The sequence below is a fragment of the Fulmarus glacialis genome, unplaced genomic scaffold (genome assembly GCF_000690835.1).
Source record: "Fulmarus glacialis isolate BGI_N327 unplaced genomic scaffold, ASM69083v1 scaffold1078, whole genome shotgun sequence".
In the NCBI taxonomy this organism is placed as follows: Eukaryota; Metazoa; Chordata; class Aves; order Procellariiformes; family Procellariidae; genus Fulmarus; species Fulmarus glacialis.
In genome coordinates, this window is record NW_009226133.1 from 1 (window position 1) to 16,461 (window position 16,461).

Consider the following 16,461-nt stretch of genomic DNA (forward strand, 5'->3'; position numbering starts at 1 on the left):
ACATTTTTTATATATATATCTAAAAAAACAAGACTCAAAATACTTCTAAAGAAGCTGCTCACAGGAAAAGTAGGGCGGAGAGACAGATGAAACTCCGTAACTTGGAGTCATTGTGTTGCACAGGGAAAAGGTCATGACAAATGATCTTTCAGCCCTGGGATGTGTGGCAGGGAAGGTGCAGGTGATGATTAACAGAGGCACAGATGGGACTGGTGATCACCGGACAATTCTGAAGCAGAGCACGAAGCAGCAAAATGGTTGAAGGCCACCCAGCACCTGGTCTGGTGCTGCTGCCGTGTCTATGACAACTGGTGATGCAAATGACTGGCAGCATATGGGCAGGAAACTGCATCGCCACAATGTTTAAAAAAAATCCTAGAAATTTGCATGTTAAATGAGTGATTTGTTATTCAAACCGGCAGCCAAGGTAAATCACTAAAAGATCTCCTTGAAATTGTTCTTTAAATCAATACGAAACCACTGATGAATAACCAATTACAAATCATTCGGTACCTTTACTCATATTCTAACAGTTAAGAGTGAAGCTTTATAAATCTCAAGCAATCCTTTCATTTTTTCTGCAAATATGCCATTTCAAAATCTCTACTATCAGGCCAAAAGTTGCTCAAATGAGAGAGAAATAGGATTATTTTAAAAGGGCACCTAAGGGATTTTATTAAGTAAAGTAGATGATAGAGAATAAACACTTCAGCACGTAATACTTTACGGCCAAGTGTTGTTGCTTGTATTTAGAATTATTTTTACATAATGAAAAAGCAGCCTGGCCAGAACAGTCAACCCCCCTCAATTTTCTTTTGTGAAGCCTAATACACATCCCTTTTCTTTAAATTCTGACAGAAATTCATTAATTTATCCAGGAGCATGCAATGACTATAAAGAAACCCAGCTCATTCTCTCATTATCTGACTGCAGCAAGCTACAGACAACGAGCCAGCGTTACCCAGTTATACCACATCACTCAGAGAAGCCCTTGGCTCCAGGCCACCACATGCTGCATAAAAAAGACTACTGCAGCTCCAGGGGAACATTAAAGCTTCACACTTACTTTGCTTTGCTGTTGTTTTAGGGAGCTAGCCTAGGGAGTAGTTCTGCAGGTCAGTCTGCAGGTTTGCAATCAAACTGGTGAAATTTCTCACTTCCAATTTATCTGTAGATACCAACCCTTTGTGAGTGGAGGAGAAAGAGCGATCACAAGGTGTGATAAGACAAAAAAAAAATGTTTGGTAATGTTTTGATTCATTCATTCATTCGTCACAAGGTGACTGCTCTTGCAAGCTCACTAGAGAGGGGAAGTGCTCTCAAGTACAACAGAAACTCAACCATTCATCAGGAGTTGCCGAACTCATCTGCCCAAGCAACCATGTCTGCATATGAACTTGCTTCTGGCAACTCTTTCAACTCAATGAAGAGAACAGGTACTCATGAAGTAGAAACTGTCCAGAAGTAGATGTCTACAACAGGTCAGGTGAATCAGGTTCCATATGTTTCCCTCTGCTCATTTGAAGGGAGTCTACAGGCCAAATGTACAAACGTCTGCGTTACTGATGTCTAATGCCTGGCAAGATGGATCCTGTCCCAAATTCTGACCTTGCTGTAATGACTTCACATATCCCTCCCATCTGTGCCTGCGCTGTTCTGATGAACTTTATTCCTGTGCTAAAGGAATAACTGCAAGATTCAGCTGTCTTCAGTAGTGCTGAGAATATACAGCCAAACTGCATGTCCCCAGAGTCAAGTCCATTCCTGAATCGGGGCCTCAGGCATGAAGGGTGTCACTGAAGACATGTGTGTGCCCACAGCGGCCAGCCACAGCTTCCGATGACAAGTCACTCCAGGCAGCCTCTAGGACCGTGGGGAAGAGCACGACACGAGAGGCTCATGATGTAGCTACGCTCTTCTGCTAGCTTGCAGGCCAACCGCAAGCAAAGCCCTGAACAACTGCATGCAGTGCAAATGTAAATTAACATCAGTTGTTTCCACCACTCAATGTTAATAGATGGAGAAAAATCAATGGCAGCCCTGAGAAGGTGACTGCCTGTCCCTTGTGAGGATCACCACAGAGGAACAGGTCTGGGGACTCCAGTTACACCAGATCAACTGGTGTAGCATCTAGTTTGTAATCTGCTGTGAACACAGCCCTGTGAAATATGCAACCTGTTTCATTTTAGGAACACAGAAATGGCCCGACAGCTGCTTTTAATTTTTTTTTTTTTATTTCCCTTTCTCCTCTTTCCTCGTGAACATGTTCCTAGAAATATGGTTTTTCTTTAGCTTGTTGAAAGCAGTGATTTTTTTTTCTAAAAATCACAGGTAATTTATGATTTTCCTGGCTGCCTCCGGCAGTTCAGCGCTGGCTCTGCCACTCTGCCCGTGGCTGGCTGCACAGCACGGGGCCAGCTCAGCGCTTCGAGCTGAAGGTGCAGACAAAGGACTCTTGCTACACTCTCTGACACAAGCGTTGGGTTTCTTTTATTCTCTGTAATCTCAGCAAAGGTAAAAATATTTATAAGGTTTATGCCACAAGACTCCAACAAAGGCCCTGTGTCATTGGGCTGCTGAGGCCTCTGTGTCTGAGGCCAGTGCTCTGCTGTCACAGGTAGTCAACCTACGCCATCTTTTTTTCATTAAGTTTTCAGACTCCACTTTAAAGCAATTTAGGTTTTCCTCTCTCCCTGTGGGTTCTAGCAGAAGACTTTGTCCAGACCCTCATGACTCCAGGACTAAGAATCCGTTTCTGGTTTCTGACCTTAGTTGACTCATGGACAGTTTACGCCCGTTTCATCTTTTTGATGATGTTCTTTACTGGACTCCTCATCCTGCCCCAATGTATGTATAAATGACAGCCACAACGTCTCTTAGCCTCGTTTCTTGCTGGACTAAACCAAGCTAGGACCTCCTTGTCTCCTCTCATTTACCAGGGCTTCCCATTGCTCTGATCGGCCTGGCAGCTGTTTTCCAAACCAGTTTGAACACAACCTACTTCAACAGGGGTGATCTGAGCTGTATGTGGTAGTCCAGGCAGGCTCTGAAGTGTTTTGGACAAGGGTACTGGCAGTCTCTCTATCACTTCTGGAAATACCTTGCCTGAAGCATTTCATGCCCACGTTATCACTTTTTTTAAGAGCCAAAACATCAAATGGGCTCTCGATCATCTTGTGAGCAATTAACACACCATTTTCTGTCCTTTCCAAACCATGGGGCCTCAGAAGACAAACTAACAACAAGGGCTTCTGCTAAGTACAAGACTTGACACTGTGTACACTTAGATTAGCATTACTCCAGCTCTAAAGATGGTTTCTTGTCTATATTTCTTTCTCTGGACTGACAGCTCCTTATTTTGAGCATACTTTTTTAGTATCCACACCTTTTTCTCTGCCAAGATCTTTAATGAAAATATTAAACAGTTGAGAAAGACAGTCTTAGGAGCAAACCCTTTTAGAAACCCATCACAAGCTTCAATTCCCATTTCAACACAATCCCCTGTCATCTGTTGGTTTTCCAGATTATCTGTTACGAGGCAAGATATCAGGTACATAAACATGAGAAAGGATAAGACCCCTCATGTTTCTGTGAAACAGAAAAATGATCAAATATGAAGTTACCTAGCACAATCTGCTCTTGGTGAGCTCTTTAACTCCATGGTACTAACAATTCTGTTCTGCAGAACCCCTTCTGAGCCTGCCATTCTTATGCCCAAATGATATCAGATGAATGGCAATGGTTCAGATTGTTTCCTTTGTCTTTTTTAAAACAGAAGTGTTATATTTGCAGCCTTTCACAATCACATTTACTCTCACAGGTTTTTCTCAGAATAGCTGTAATTAAAACTCCGTGCTGGCGGATGGTGAGATCGTGCACCAGGTCTTTCGGAGGCCGTGTTTGCAACTTTGTCTCTTGAGCTCGTGACACCCTGACTTTTACTGCTGCTTCGGATGGAAGTGCTTCCATTTCAGATTTTCGGATTATTGTCCCCATCTCGATCTCACCATTTTTACTGTCCAAGCCATTGTGCTGCAGAAGGACAGTGGCCAGGAAAAGCCACTTACATTTTAATTTATTTGTGCATAATATGAGCTGCATACGCAAGGCTGCTTCTGCTAGCCTCTCCCCGTGTGTGCGGTGGAGCAATCGCAGGGCGAACAAATCGGTTGTAACATGTCTGTGTAGGCCAGTCAAGCCATAACCTTACTTGGTTTCTGACATGTCCACTGTGACTGTCCACTAATTTTAAACATCAGACAGCAGTGAGTGAAACAAATGCATGGTCCCTTCCCAGGAAATTGTTACTCGTTTATGGTGCTTACATAAAATAATAATAGAACAGAGCCCAGTAACTGTAACATGGACTTTCTGGTGCCTGTACGCTCACGTTCAAAGAGGGACTTGCAGAACACGCAGAAAAGCAAACGAAACAAGTTCTTTCAGGATTAAAAAAAAAAAAAAATAAAAATCCCCTTTAATTTCTGAATAATTTAGCCAGAATGAGTTAAATTGTTAGATGCTCTTTGACTGCAGAGAAATGATAGCTCTCACAGCTGGTTATTCAGACTAACCTGAACAGAAGTGAACAGTGACCTGCACAACCTATAATGTACTTTGCATTCCCTGCTATACCCTTAGGCGCATAGCACTCCAGGGTCAAAAACCTCAAAGTAACCTGGCATTTTTAATCAGGCAATCAGCCTGGGGAGGAGAGCTGCCTGCTACCAAATCTTTTTCTCAACCTGGCCTTTTAAAAATGAATGCTCTCAATTTCCCTAATCATTATGCTCATGGATGATCACTTTGTCTCTTTTTAATGCGAGGATATTGCCAACTCTCATGGCTGAGCTCACTTGGGACAATCTCTTCCAGCCAATGATCCTTTTCAATCTGCCTACTCCTTCTATCAATGATAAGATCAAAGCTATCTGCTTGAAAGAAAATCTTTAGGATTTAATTGGTGTTTCCCTTTTCCTCATATGCCGATGTTCTGGCAAAAGTTAAAACTAAAACCCACGTGTGCTCACCCACGTAGGCATTCAACGCTGGCTATACACAGGTCATTGGCTCCATCACAATGTCCCAAATGGCTCATCAGAAAAAAATCTCACTACAGATGAGCTGTCACTCACAACCACCAAGTAAACAACTTGGTTATACCTATTTGTAAAATATAGTGAAGGGAGTATGCTGATTCTGTAGCTATTAACAGACTCCCACTCATCATAGCCAAGCTTCAGTCATTCAGGTCTTGGCACTCCAGCAGTATGCCTACACTGGTGTAAATCAACAGTGTGAAAATCACTGCACTTGTGGGAAAGAGACTTTCACGAGTGTACCTGTGCCTTAAAGCTTCAGCACACTCTTGGCTACCTAGCATGTTCCAGTTTTTGTGGAGCAATGCAGTTCTCCTCCTCCAGAAAAGTGTTAAATGTCGGATCCTAGAGGATCAGCATATCTGCTCCTCTTCTGTGCATGAGGGAAAAGGTTCTTCCATCTACCTTACAAAAGGCTGGCAGTTCTCAACTACCATAGGAAGAGGAAGCTAGAAAGACACCAATGAAAAGTGGCTTCCCCTCCTGAAAAGTACTGCCTAAGAATTAAACATACAGAACAGGGTGCAGGTCATTCTTGTCCGGCAAAACCAGCAGAGAGTTCAGAAACTCCTACTGAAGGTGATTCTTAGAGAAAGTACGCATCGTGAGAGACACCTTTTGTATGAAATATCTGAAAATAGCAACAGCTGTTCTTTATAGCTGTGTGTAAATCAATTTCCACAATATTGTGCTATATTTTTAAATAAGTGATAACTCATGTCTTGCTAGGAGAAAAATTTACATTATGTAATGAATACTGTTTTAAGAACAAACATTTTCAAAGCATTGATTCTGCTGCAAACATTATGGTAAAGGCCCATCAATGAAATGGCATTATGGCATTAACCAAATCAGAGATATTTATTACTTTTAGCTGGGAAATTATTTGCAAGGAAAAAGCAAAAGTGCCTCTTTTCTGTTCCGTCTTGATGGTGCAGCTTGCAATAATTGTAATAATAGGCCAAATTGTGCCATGCTTTCACCTGAACATCCATAGTAAGTCATTCAGTCAGAAAATCTGGGAGGCACAATTTGGTAGGCTGCATATGGTACTAACATTACGTTAAAGAGGTAATATTTCTTACCTTCATCTTTTATTATTTTTTCTTTAGCCATTTCTTCCCAGTAGTAGAAAATGAAGTAGTTAAGAAAGCTAGATTATGCATAAGAATTTGTCAGCTATATACAGTGGTGAATAGACTCAGTGAAACACAGGGTTCCATTCATTGCAAGTAATGTTATTTATGTACGAACAGATGCAAGACCAGGGCGTAAGGCTGGGCGATGGGGGCGCATTGTGTTACTCACGAGGGCTGGTATCTTCAAGAACGCCTAATGATGAATGCGACTCATTTGAAAGAAGCTTTGGGGACTCACTGGTATGAAGGAGAAACTATGCTTCTGGCAAAAGATTAAACACTTACTTTCTATTGGCTTGGGGAACTGGGAAGTTTCAGCAAATGGCAGGATCAGGCCATTAAACAAATGGGTTTCACAGCACTCGCTAGCAAGTGACAGACCCCATGAACTGCCTGCACTGTCTACTTGTGTGAGTGTAGGTGAGACCATGCCATTTCATGAAACTTCTGTTCAAATCCAATGATTTATAAGAACAATGAACATCCTACAATGAGGTCAATGAACGAAAACGTATGATTTGCTTGCCCAATATGTTTGGAAGAACAGTGCCAGGTTAAACCATTTCCAAAGTAGAGCATGCAAGGTACTGTCTGCTGTCACGAAGGGTTTCTGGGTCTGAGCTTTAGTTTGTGCATATACTGCTACAGACTGAGACAATGAAAAAAGCCCCAATTTGTCAGCAGCACGAAAGCCTGGGTAACGCTGCAAGCTAAATCAACCATATGTTTTGAAATTAGTGTTAGAAGAAAGTCTGTGTTCCAGGGAGCCTGCAAACACTTTTGCTATTTGGACTTCTACTTAATACGGTGAAAAAAATCACAGGGATGAATGTCAGGCATGGTTTGTATGACAAGATTTACAGAGCCTGCCTCATATTACCTTTCGGAGAGGTAACAAATAATCCTTGCTGATCTGCAGTTAATCTTACACGACTGGCTCAGAAACCTACCAACACTAATAATAGACCGCGTGTGCTGCCGTCAGTAGGTTCATGCTGAAAGGCACTGAGGAGCACAACTCAATGTTAAAGAAAGCATAAAATAGCTCTCATGTTGGATAGACTGCGTCTTTTTGGTGCATTAACCAATGCCTACCAGCGGCTACCAAGAAGGTGGCACAATGACAGCGCTACAAGAAATTAGGCTCGCGGTTACCTGATAGATTACGACCCGGAATTTGTTTTTCCTCAGCATGTCCTCTTGTTTGGCTTCCACCTTCCGCACGCTGGCGCTCTGCCTCTCCACGCGTGCCCGCACCTCCTTCACGGTGGAGCTGACTTTGCGGGTTTTCTCCAGTAACTTGTTCACCGTGTAGCCTGTATTGCCGTGAGCCTGGGCAAGCTTTAAAATGTCAATCTGTATGGTCTTGATGGCATTTTCCATCTCCCTGTGCCTCTCCTCTATCCTTTTCTGGCTCGCCTGCACGCTGTCCACAATGTTGGCCACTTTGTCCAGGACCGTCACAATCGTGTAAGCTGCATCTTGTTCTTCTTCCTCCTCGGTGACGCTGGAGAGACGATTTTGGTGGGTTTTGTCAGCCTCCGAGGAGATTTCACGGCGATCCATTTTGCCTGCCTTCGGCCGGGTCGGCGGGAGGCGAAGTTTCGGTGATCCTGCCAGAACGATTCTGGCGCTGCTGCAGGGAGCCAGGGCGACAGCTGGCTCCGGCGATGCTCAAAGTAGGGCGTGAAACGCCGCTCCTGGAGCTTGGTCAAATACTTCTGACTACAAAATATCCACACATGATTGTTTGGATACTTTCAGCAACATGAAACCCCTAAAATTAGGAAGCAATGTCTGGAAAGGAACATACGTTTAAAGGGTCACGCTTCTGTACTGGTGAAGTTATTAGTGTTAATCCAGGAAAGTTAAGTAACTTACTAATTAAGCAGGAAAGCAAACTTGCATATTTTTAATGATCTACTTTTGTTTTCGTGTTACTGGAGTGCTTTCCTCCAAGGGAATTCAAAGAGCAGTCAGGAAAATTAACACGGTTGTTTTTTTCCAGCAAAACAACTTCAGGTCTTCAGCCTGCTGCAATTACCACATGGGGTAACAAATAAACACGCTAAGCCAGAGGCAATATAGTGAAAACGTTGTATTGTGACATGCTTTTCCAGTTCAAAATGTTGAAAGCATTTTTTTTTATTGAACAAATTATTAAATCCTACATGCAAAATTTTGAAAGCCTAAACTACATGTTAAAACAGCTGAACACACCCTATTCACACTTTATCTTGGGATCTTTCAAACGACAACTAACAGTCTATTAATATAACTATGACCAGCAGACTAATTTGGATGGACTTCCTTAGCTCTTGAAAATACTCTATACAAGAGCACTAGTAATTCATTCACTTTTATTATTTGTTTTTATTTTAATCACAAACACTATACAATCTGTATTGTAGGTGTTAAAACATGTATTTTCTTTAAAAAAGTTTAAGAAGTATTAAAACAGCTTTAACAGTGATAAAGTAGGCTTTATTCCAATTATTTGTGTTCAATTTTTCAACACCAATTTTTACAATACCTAAATCTACTAAGATCTACTTCTTTTGGACCTGTGCCATCTGCTCTACCAGGTAACTTCCCAAATTACGAAATTTATAATTTTCCTCTTTAAAAATAAATTGTTGGAATTATTTATGAAGATGGCAGTGCTTAGACCCAGCCCACACGTTTTATAAATATGTTACAACTACACACAGCACACAGCTTCACAGTTCATGCGATAGGCAGTGTCTAAAAAATCAGTTACTAACTTCCAAAAACATTTAAATATCTACGGTATTTAAACACAGTGTTTTCTAGTTTCTCATAAGAAAAGTAAGCTGTAAACATTTTTACCTTTAGTTCATGCCTTGTTTGCTAGGTAATGTGGGCTTTTTTGTTGGTTTGTTGTTTTTTTTTTAAATCTACAACCATTGGTGGAATAAATCTGTGTTCCCAAAAATATTACATTCCATGGATAAAGCACAAGTCTATTATATAACCATGTGATACAGATACAGAAAATGAACTACTGTATTCAAAAACGTAAAAGTAAAGGTACTAAAACAGTCCATAGCTGTTAGAGCTGATGCTTTCAGAATACAGACCAACATTGTTACACTAAAAATGTTCAAAAATAAGGCCTCTGAAATAAATATTTCCATTTTTTAAAAAAAGATATAATAAAAATGTACACCACATGGTCAATGTAGGTATAAAAATCACTAAGTTAAACCATTCTGGATGACGTATCTGAAGTAAAATGGCCTAGGTTTTGCTTCTGCCGACGTCCTCTATTGTTTTTGGGGCATTTTCTGTTAAAAAAAGAGAGAGAGAAAGAAAAAGGAGGGCTGATTTTATATATGCCGCATAAATTAAGCGTAGCAATAACATACTGACTTAATTTTCTGTACTTAACAATAGCAAGGAGTCTATGAGCTGTGCTGACTGGGGGGACGCTCCTGCTGTTTGGTACCGGACTGTCGCCTGGGGATGTCCGAGGGACCCCAGGTCACTCAGAAGGGAGCTCTGCTTGAACTTGAGACTGAAACCAGCAAGGTGCTACATCCTTCAGCCTTGATCCAGCAAAACACGTACCATGGTGAATAATTGCATTGGCTTTACTTTATACATATTTCATACTTAAAATCCAGTGGATGGTAAGACTGGATCAATCAGCCTTTTGAAGTGCTGGACCTCCAGGTGCCCGGCTGCTTGCAGCAGCCCCTGAGACAGAGCCCACCCAGGACTCTCTGTGGGGTGACTCAGGCGATCCCTTTCTTGGGGATGGACATACAACTAAGAAAGGGTTCACAAAAGCCAGCAATTCTGAAGGCGACGGGGCTTACTCAGCCCATCAGACAGCAGGCAACGCACGATGGAGCAGTCCTGCTGGGATGCAGCAAGACAGACTGTCCCCAGGAGACTGTGAGCTGGGGAACGGTTGTGGGGAGGCTGAAGGAGGAGTGCTGCTGACCCACTGCCTGCCACGCCACTGCTTTGGCCAGCAGGGTGTTGAGTAAAAAAGGGATGACATAAAATTGCATGAGCCAAATAACTCTCTTAGTGTTAGGTGTCCTTATACCTGCTATGTTGAACCTTACAAGAGAGATAGGGAAGAAGGCCTATATTGTTCGTTCATAGGGATGTCACTCTACATCACTGAGTTTGGGAAGCCATGCGCTAACGCAGTAGCAGAACGTTTTATGGCCCGATGCAACTGGAGCTGAAAAAGTGAAGGACGAGTTGAGGAGGAAAAGGCAAAGCGTGGCATGGATGCCCAAGTGTAGGACTTAAATGCTTCATTTAATCTATCCCAGAGCCCTCAGTGCTCATTGGGTTCAAGTCCTTGATGAGCAAAATGAATCCCTTGTCATCATAAAGAATCCATGCCTCTCAGCTCAGTTTTCATACAGGGTGAGAGTCTGAGACCACCCAGAAACTTGAACTCTGTGCTTGTGCGTCTCCACATTTCATAAAATAGGTTCCCATGGAGAGTGCCTAATAATGGGACTAGCCGCACATTAATTTTCAGAAAGCATGTACGGTGTGTGGGATACTTCTCTCTCTGTGTAACACCATTTACTGTGGTACTGCAGGGAACATCTTGTCAACCTCTCTGGTTTCACTGGGCAGGACGGGGGATCATAGCTTCTATAAGATATCAGCAATGCTTGAATAACTCCAGTGAAGGTCTAACACAGTAGCTGACCTTTTGGATGTGTTTTAAGGCTGATCTGTTCTGCTGGGTATTTGGTCTGGAGATTCAGAGCAGTTACTGGTGGTTCGTGAATTTAAACAAATGCATGTTTTGTGACCAAAAAAAAAAAAGGCGATAGGACGTTACATAATCCTTCCGCTTCAGTCATTAGGTATTTTTTATGTGGGTATTTTAGGATATATGTTAAAGCCCATAAAATTTTGGGGGTCAAATAAATAAATACAGGAAAAGTATATCCATACAATGTATAATTTTTCACTGTTTTTGGCTTTACCTACCTTGTTATGCACATGACAATTGCAACTATAATGGCAATCTGTACAGCTCCAATTATTGCTGCAATAAGGACATGCGTAAGCTTTTGTCTACTTGGGACAACATAAAGAATACTAAAGTCTGTCTTTTCACAGTGCTGTCCAGTATATCCTGATTCACACCTGAAAAAGAAAAGGAATATTTCATGGAATCTGTAATTTGACATCTTTGCCCAGACATTTTGCAGATGAAATAAGGAGTCCAGGGTAACTCCAGCTGAGAAAGAACTGGTGAGAAGGCAGAGGTGTGGTAACGCTTGGGTTGGGGAATGGTTTGCTTTTTTGTGGCAAGAGAAGAGATAGAGCAGATATCTTCTCTTCGCTGGATAAGGTTACTAGTGGCCCTCTGAAAACACACCAGCGTGGTGAAGGCCCTGATTTAGCAAAAGAAATATGTGGGGTCATTATTAAATTGGGGCAATATTTAGGAAGAATAAAGCAACTAGGTGAAACAAGTAGACAAGGCTAAATGAAACACAAAGCAGCATGCTCATGAAAAACAAAGTGAGCATGCTCATTCAGCTGCAATGTCAATATGGGAGAGGAGTGACAAAGAAGAAAAGAAACTTTGAAAAATGGGGGAAAAGAAGATCCCTTTTCAAGCTGCAGCCTACAGAAGTGGAATCCTGCAAAACCTATTGGATAAGACCAGCATCAAACCCCCTCCTGCCTTGTCACCAAACCAAAACTTGACAGAGGTCGGGTTAGAAAACCCAATGGCCCACAACTCTTCAAGTGAGAGTTCATGGAAGAATCCATAAAAATCGGCCAGGGGTTGGGGAGAAAGGGCTGGAGACAGCCGAGAAGCGGCTGCTCTAAATGGTACCTTGCCTGAGCAAAGCAGCAGTTAGCTCAATGAGAAACTCAGCAGGGGCTGCTCCTGACCAGCGACACATGTTCAGGGAATGCGAGACGGGCCAGTGGTGAAGGTGGCAATGGAAACATGGTCTGGAGGAATTCATGTTGCAAGGCAAGAGAGGCTGAAGCACAACAAGGAAAGGCAAGAGCCACCCAAGACACTGAGCTGGAGTCTGCAGAATCAAAGGCCACCACTTGCATCCCTAAGCAAGTTTCTTGTACAGCTATCCTTTAAAACCAAGTGATGTGAATGCATCATTAAGGGCAACTGAATCACACAATTGGCCTCCAGTGCTATAGTAGAAAGCTGGAGAAGAATTACTCACACACAGGCAGAGAAACAATCCTTTTGAAAACTGGATCAGATAAGCCTGAATGCAACACAGGGTCAGTCTCATCCATCCAAAAGCTTTGTGCTAGGGTAGGAATTAATTCTGTTTGGAGGAATGAAATAATTACTCCAGACCTTCCTACAACTGCTAATGCAACTCCTAATCCGCCTTTGCATGCAGGGATAACAGTTGGGGTTTACATGTTCATAATCTTGTGACTCTACTTTCTCCAGCCGTGAGCTGCTGTGTAAGGAGTTTTGGTTCAGGCATGAAACAAGTTCCAGTAAAAGCAGAGTTGTTAAAGAAAAGTCCCCATGTACTGTAAGTAAGTTCAATAATGGCTAGGAAGGGAATCAAGAGAAACATGTATTAGCATACAAGAAGGAAGAGCATGGGGAACATGTTGGTAGTCATGCAAAAAGAAACAATTACAAAGAGGGCTCCTTGCTAGTGAAGAGGACTGAATTCTTATTTGTTACTTTGCTTTTGTTTTCACTAAAGAAGATAACAGTCAAAGTGTGATCAATGTGAGAATTGCTTTAAAGCAGAGGAAGCAAAACAATTCAAAACAAAACAAGTAATTCAAAGATGTTTCCTCAGAAACTCTGAAGTGACAGGAAGTTATTTCTGAGAAATACTGAATGGAGATTCAGGAGTATTGAATTCCTGCAAAGAAGAAGTGCTTGTGTTAAGAACTATATTGGTGGTGGGATGAAGTACTAGGCACTAATTTAAGCTACTTTAAACTAGTAGAACAGATTTTACAGCATTGTGCTGCATTAATATATAGCAAGATAATATAGCATTAATATAATAGCAAGATAAATAGAGGTCAGCATGGATTTATCAAAATATGCTGATCAATCAATTAATTGAACTAGTGTAAAGAAGTTTAGATTTCTTTGCAAAGGGTTGAACTGTGCCTCCTTGATGCAGCCTGCCACAAGGACAGGGCACAATTGCACTGCACAAGGTGGGCAGCAGGAGATTGTGCAGATCCCAGCTGTGCAAAGGCCGCTAAACTAAATATTATGCAATTGACTACGACAAAACTTTCCTCCCACCTGCCTGCTGGCAGTCCTGGAGGGCTGCTGTACAATAAGCAAGGAGATTCATTGCCCCGAGTGAAAGCGAAAGTCAGAATTTGCTCTGCGCAGGTATTTTCTGCAGTTTTGTAGGTCATTTGATACCTCACATATATCACTACCAGGAAATGAGGACCAAATTAAACAATGTATATGCTAGATGTGTATGAGAATGCAAAGCATTAGAAAATAACAATCTGCCCCTAGCATTCATCATTATATTTTCCTTGCCAGAGAAAGAGAGAATTTTTTTCTTTGGTAGAAGATCGCTGTCTGATATCATTCGTTTCCTTAATAACTCTGCTCCAGTAGGAAACACGCATAAAGTACAAGACTATCAGTATTTAAACAGCCAAGAAAAATCCAAAGGAGATCTGATACTTAGGGTTAAGAACTGAGAGTCAGAAATTCTTGACTGGAACCATGTGAGGTTTGTTGTGCTAGGTCCAGTGCTGAGATATTGTTCAGGCTGTTTAAATAAATAATTTAAGGCAGCAATAGTAAAAGTAATTCTAAAATAGAATTTAAAGGGACAGTACATTAATAAAATTCACCAAAACATTGCCTACCAGTAATTATTAGAGTAATAATAAATATTTAAATGATTGAACAGTAATTGAATCATAAATAAATTACTATATGATTAGCGCCATCCAGAAGAAAATTCTGAGAAATAAAAAAATCAGTTCATTCAGCCAGGAATGTTTTCCTTGAAATACCTCTACTTTGAATATTTTGAGGACAAATCCATCAGAAATTGTGTTGAACGCAGCTCTAGATCAAAAGAATACCGTAATCAGATAGTGCTGCCTAATGCCCATCAAGATGATGTTGGGGATGCACCCAGTTTTCCAAGAGAAGCAAAGCCATGTTGAGCTCTCTTGGTTCTAGCCAAAGAAAAGAGAAAAACAAACAAGTCCTATTGGAAAGCTGAAAATAAACAAGAAAGGGTCTTAGATGGGAAAAGGAATAACATAAGCTTTCAAATGCTTAAGTTGACAACCATACTTTTTGGTTGGGCTTTTGGGCTTTCTGCTCCCTGGTCTGTCTGGAAACCCTTAAATCTTGGCAGTGGAAAAACCCCTAAATATCCTCGATCGATAAAGATCAAGGGAGAAAATGTGATAGTATCTAATGGACTTACAGCTGAAGTTTCCAAAGCAAAGGAAAGCAGAGAGTTATAGCATCTTCAACCACCTTAATCCGAAAGTACAAGCCTACAAGATAAAAGTTCAGGAGTGAAACCTCCTAATAAGTAGGGCACTCCATGTTATTAAGAAGAAGTGGCCTTTTTCTATAAACAACTTTTTAAATTAATTTTATTTTTTAAAGAAAACAAAGGGACAGAATTTAGTTGGTGAAATGTAAAGAAAAAATTATCTGGGAGCTAGGGAAATAAAATGGAACATTCAGATTTCCTGGGAAACACTGAGTGGCTTAATACTGAGTCTACTGAGCTGCTAGATTATCCTGTAGACAAAAAATGTAGGCTAAAGAATATTTTGCAATTTTATACTCTCTAGATGAAGCCTATTACTGTGAAAAAGGGCAATAAATGTTAAAAATAAGATATTGGTACTCTAGAGAGAGTTTATGACAAGAGCAATAAAATGTGTAGATAGCATAAGAACAGACTGAGAGGTCAATGGGGAAAGAGAGTCATACAGAGAAGGCAAAGGCAGGTTTTTTGTGGATTTTTTTCCTCTAGATAGGATTTAGCAGCTGAAAATAAGGAGACAACAGTGAGGCCACAGTCTTCAGAGGGACTTAGCTTCTGAACTACGTGTCTGACCGAGCCTCTCCTCTGAGAACTATCTCCCGCACGACTGGAGCAGCTGGGTGCTGCCCACAGCACAGGCTCCTGTGCCGTCACTTAGATAACTGCAAACTGATACATGCTGTAATTATGTCTAGAGAGCATTTCGATTAAGCTTTACAGCAATTTCAAGCACATTTTGAAGGCATGCAGGACTTACCGGCAGGAAGCCTTCTGAGTGGAATAAATGAATTCACATTTTCCATGTATACAGTAGCCATTGAAGCTTTCTGAGCAAGGTATGTGGTTTCCAATGTAAATGTCTTCTCTTTGATCACTGGCGTCTTAAAAAGAAATATACATAAACAATTATACATGGCTGTATGATATTTATGAAAAACCTCAACCAAGAATAGCATACTCTTAAAAACTTGCAGTGATTAAAGGAATACAGAATAGTAAAGCAAAGGCTTAAGGGTGAAGTTTCAGAGACACCTACAGAGGTTTGCCAGGATGTATTACACTGAAAAATGATCCTCAGAGACATCTAAATATGCTTCTTATGTCAGGTTTCTTGAAAGGAGAAAAGCATTCGTGACAGAAACAAGCCAATGCAGGAAGATCATCAACAGTTTTGCAGTGGCATTGGGGCAAAGAGCTAATACATAGATACAGAGAGCTCTCTCCCATGTCTAAACAGAGGAGAAAAACCTGAAGGGTTAGGAAGAAGCTAAACCACATTTTATGATTACTGGGTAGAAAACAGCTCGATAAAGCCCTGATCTGACTGGTAGCACTGGTCTTATAGCTGAAATCAACCACATTACAATGCAGTCTTCGTCAGAGAAACACTTTTGTGGAAAGGGAACTTTCCATGAGCTTAAAATACCTATTCCTTTGGGAAGTGCACTGGGTCTGGCTGGGATGGAGTTAACTTTCTTCATAGCAGCCCGTATGGTGCTGTGTTTTAGATTTCTGGCTGAAACAGTGCTGATAACACACCAGTGTTTCGGCTGTTGCTGAAGGGTGCTTGCACAGCATCAAGGCTTTCTCTGCTTCCCACTCTGCTTCCCCTCAGCGAGTAGGCTGGCAGTGGTGTCATGGTTTAACCTGGCCGGCAGCCAAATACCACGCAGCCGCTCACTCACTCCCCCCCCCCGCGGC

At 41.5% G+C, this 16,461-nt stretch overlaps 2 protein-coding genes across 2 annotated transcripts in view; both read right to left on the reverse strand.

Annotated features, from left to right (window-relative positions):
* Window positions 1-7,339: 7,339 nt before the first annotated feature.
* On the reverse strand, window positions 7,340-7,814 carry LOC104080332 (muscle-related coiled-coil protein-like). Its single transcript, XM_009582691.1, has one exon. The coding sequence runs from the start codon at window positions 7,802-7,804 to the stop codon at window positions 7,340-7,342; it is 465 nt and encodes a 154-aa protein (XP_009580986.1). The 5' UTR covers window positions 7,805-7,814.
* A 507-nt stretch (window positions 7,815-8,321) lies between these two features.
* Window positions 8,322-16,461, reverse strand: part of TMEFF1 (transmembrane protein with EGF-like and two follistatin-like domains 1) — a gene marked incomplete at its 5' end in the record, with an annotated part of 50,499 nt that continues 42,359 nt past the window's right edge. The window contains 3 exons of the mRNA XM_009582693.1: window positions 8,322-9,546; window positions 11,231-11,389; window positions 15,518-15,641. Of these exons, the coding sequence (XP_009580988.1) occupies window positions 9,462-9,546; window positions 11,231-11,389; window positions 15,518-15,641 (368 nt within the window). The remainder of the gene's footprint in view (window positions 9,547-11,230; window positions 11,390-15,517; window positions 15,642-16,461) is intronic.

Coding starts and splice junctions, on each gene's coding strand:
- LOC104080332 (XM_009582691.1), bottom strand. CDS start 7,804: ATGGATCGCCGTGAAATCTCCTCGGAGGCTGACAAAACCCACCAAAAT.